General features: G+C 28.5%; 1 protein-coding gene across 1 annotated transcript; it reads right to left on the reverse strand.

Moving 5' to 3' along the window:
• Nucleotides 1-353: 353 nt before the first annotated feature.
• On the reverse strand, nt 354-2,589 carry LOC114120821 (uncharacterized). Its single transcript, XM_027982866.2, has 3 exons — nt 2,388-2,589; nt 2,109-2,207; nt 354-983 (listed from the first exon to the last, which is right to left on the reverse strand). The coding sequence occupies exons 1-3, from the start codon at nt 2,455-2,457 to the stop codon at nt 586-588; spliced, it is 567 nt and encodes a 188-aa protein (XP_027838667.1). The 5' UTR covers nt 2,458-2,589; the 3' UTR covers nt 354-585.
• Nucleotides 2,590-3,084: the final 495 nt, after the last annotated feature.

The raw sequence follows: 3,084 nt of genomic DNA on the forward strand, positions 1-3,084 counted from the left end.
ATTGTATTTTAAACTTGTTTAAATAACAATTAGGTAACATTTTTTTTTTTTTTTTTTAATGTCAATTATTTTTATATGTAAAAATATAAATTACACTACAAATAAAAAAGTTATTTCCATTTATTAGAAGTCTGTTTTGTTATAGAATTTTAATTTTTATGTTTTAAACATTGTAATCAATTACTTTCTAAAAGACAAAATGACATTTTACAAGAATATTAGTTGTAGAAAACAGCTGTCATGTAAAAATGTTGAATTAATGACAATAATTATTATTGGTTACTGAAAAAAAAAATCGACATCATTCACTATAGCTCATTCAAAACTACCTGGTCAAAAAAAACGAACACATGTGCGCTCCTATACAAAGTTCGGTGCGACCGCTAAACAAGGCCAGCCGAATATTATACATTTATTGATACTAAACCAACAAAAATGTCTTATGGAGTAGTGTTTTTCAATTGCAGAAAACCCATCTATGTCACTAGTTTTCCTAACCACCCAAAGATGCACGTGACGAAGTTTTATAAGTTACGCAGTTCCGTTGTCGCGTTTACGCGTAACTTTTGAGGGAAGGTGTAAGATTCAAGTGACACAGGCGGATTCCCCACAATTTGCTACCGCTATTCTAAGGTATCCTTTTTCATTCGGTGTTAACGTGTATTTCATTAACCTTGTCTTGCGGTTGCATCGAACGTTATATGAGCACACGCATGCAGTGCTCAGGTCCGGACACATTGTTGCGTGAGTTTCGTTAGCCGAACGTTCTTCGATAATTGTATCACCGGAGTAATCGCAATTGGAATTAATCAATGTTATATTTATTCCCGGTGCAATGTGCATTGAGGCTTTGTAACTTTCACACACACATTCGCAAAGTTTGATGGCATCGGGTGGGAAAGTCACATCAAAAATCATATCGGCATACATGAGCAAATTAGCCTTGCACAAATGCTTGATTTTTGATTCCGAGTATTTTTCACCTGTAAAAATGGGTTGATAATATTTCAAAATCGAACTAGAATATTATAGAACTCTGAATTATGGACAGTGATAGTGAATTAAGCAGAGAGCTAGTTTGAAGATTTATTTGTTAGACCTTAGACGCACTAAGTGATCAAGTGGATAATTATGGCTATAATTCTTAGTACGCCTAAATACAATAATATAAGAGGTGGCGTTGAAAAGAATGGAACATTGAAGAACTCGGAATAGAAGATAGAACTATAGAAGGCACAAGATGAGGTATTTATAAAATGTTGTAGGAATCGTAAGTTAGTATCAATTAATTTATCAGACAGATAAGAAAGTCAGAAATATAATATAATTTAATAGTTTATTATCTACATACAAATTTACTAACCAATTTTATGTGTAATGGTTGAAAAGTGACTACTTGAGTGACCAAGAAGAATTTATTTATTTTTTGTTGTACTACATTTATCTGTATATTTATTGTTTGTTTTATCTATCTAACTATATAATCTGCTTTTAATAAAAAGTAAGTAATATTTATATGCATGTAATGTGTATATGTGGAATGCGTATGTGTAAGTGATCCACAGTAAAGTCTATTAAATTCATGATTTTGAAATTCAGTACATAGGTAATGTTAAACCAAAAATATGCACAACGAATCAAATATTTAAATTTTGCATTTCAAAGAGTAGTTTTTTGTGGATTTGTTTGCACATAAAAAATAAATATCTGTTTGTTTGAATAGACTAGCCATTAGTCATAAAATATAAAATAGTTATTTTTGACGAAAACCAGCCAAATTAGTGTAGTAAAAATGAGTTGAATTTAATGCAAGGTAAATTCAGTTGCATTTAATTATTTATTACTGGGACACGCCGTGCAGGACTGCCAGGATCAACGAATAGTAATAAACTAATAATTAATAATAAATAAAAATTAATTTGTATATAATTAATAGGTACGTATACAACCGAGCCTATCTTAATCGTCGATTCCGGACCTGCCTCTGGCACTACTACTGTACTTACATTTTAGTATAATATATTTTATGTAATATTATACTTGTATGCGTATAGCTCACATAGTCTTTTAGAAATTTAAGTGAAAAATAAAGTAAATACATAACGAACCCAAGATCTCTATTGGGTCGCGGAACTTTCCTTCACCACATGGTGGGGCACTGTAAAATCCGTCTGTTTTGTTTTTATTCGAATTTTGGCATTTTTCGCCTAAAATTATAACAGAGTGATTATGGTATTATAAAATAAGTATATAAATAAATGTTGTTTGATACTTTCTATCTTTTTATGCAGTAAAAATAATTTTAGTATACCAAATTTAGTAAAAAGAAATAAAAACCGTGAAAGTTATATTATTATTGTCAAAACAAATATATTTTAAAACTTTACTATTTATCGGGATCCAGAAACAGACAATCGACTGTAGCAGCAATAATAATAATATATATTTTGAAACCATAATAGTATCTAGTTTAGTGCTTATAAAATTAGAAAAAAATAATTAAACTATAGATTAACTAGCGTTAACTATTATATTTAAATATAGATGACAGACTTGGTTAACGGCTAAACGAACTTTTCAATGATTAATTATTTGTAAATAAATATTATTTGTATTATAATAATATGTTACTATAGTATCAAAATATAATTTTTTTTTAATGCGTTCTCATTTTAATTCAATTAAATTTAAAAAAATTGTAAAACTCTATATTTTACACTTTGTATGATGTACACCAACTTGGACTATGGCAATAGTTTATTTAACTTTATTAAATATATATTTATACCTAAAAGGTAATTTTTTTTTATGTGAGACCTTTTAGTTAAAATTGATTTATTATTATTTCTAACAATAACAATGAAAACATCAAAAGCGTAGGTTATATAGTATAACCTCTCTGATGGGTTTCTGTAAATCGAAGATGCCCGATTATGGCACGAATTCAGATACCTAGCCTTATTGAGATATTGTATACCAAATAATATAAGTATACCGATTGCATCCACATACATACAATATTCCACAAAAAAATGTATCAATATAGAAATAATTAAGGTATAATAAAAATACAATCTTATAAAA

The sequence above is a fragment of the Aphis gossypii genome, chromosome 1, assembly GCF_020184175.1.
Source record: "Aphis gossypii isolate Hap1 chromosome 1, ASM2018417v2, whole genome shotgun sequence".
NCBI classification, from domain to species: domain Eukaryota; kingdom Metazoa; phylum Arthropoda; class Insecta; order Hemiptera; family Aphididae; genus Aphis; species Aphis gossypii.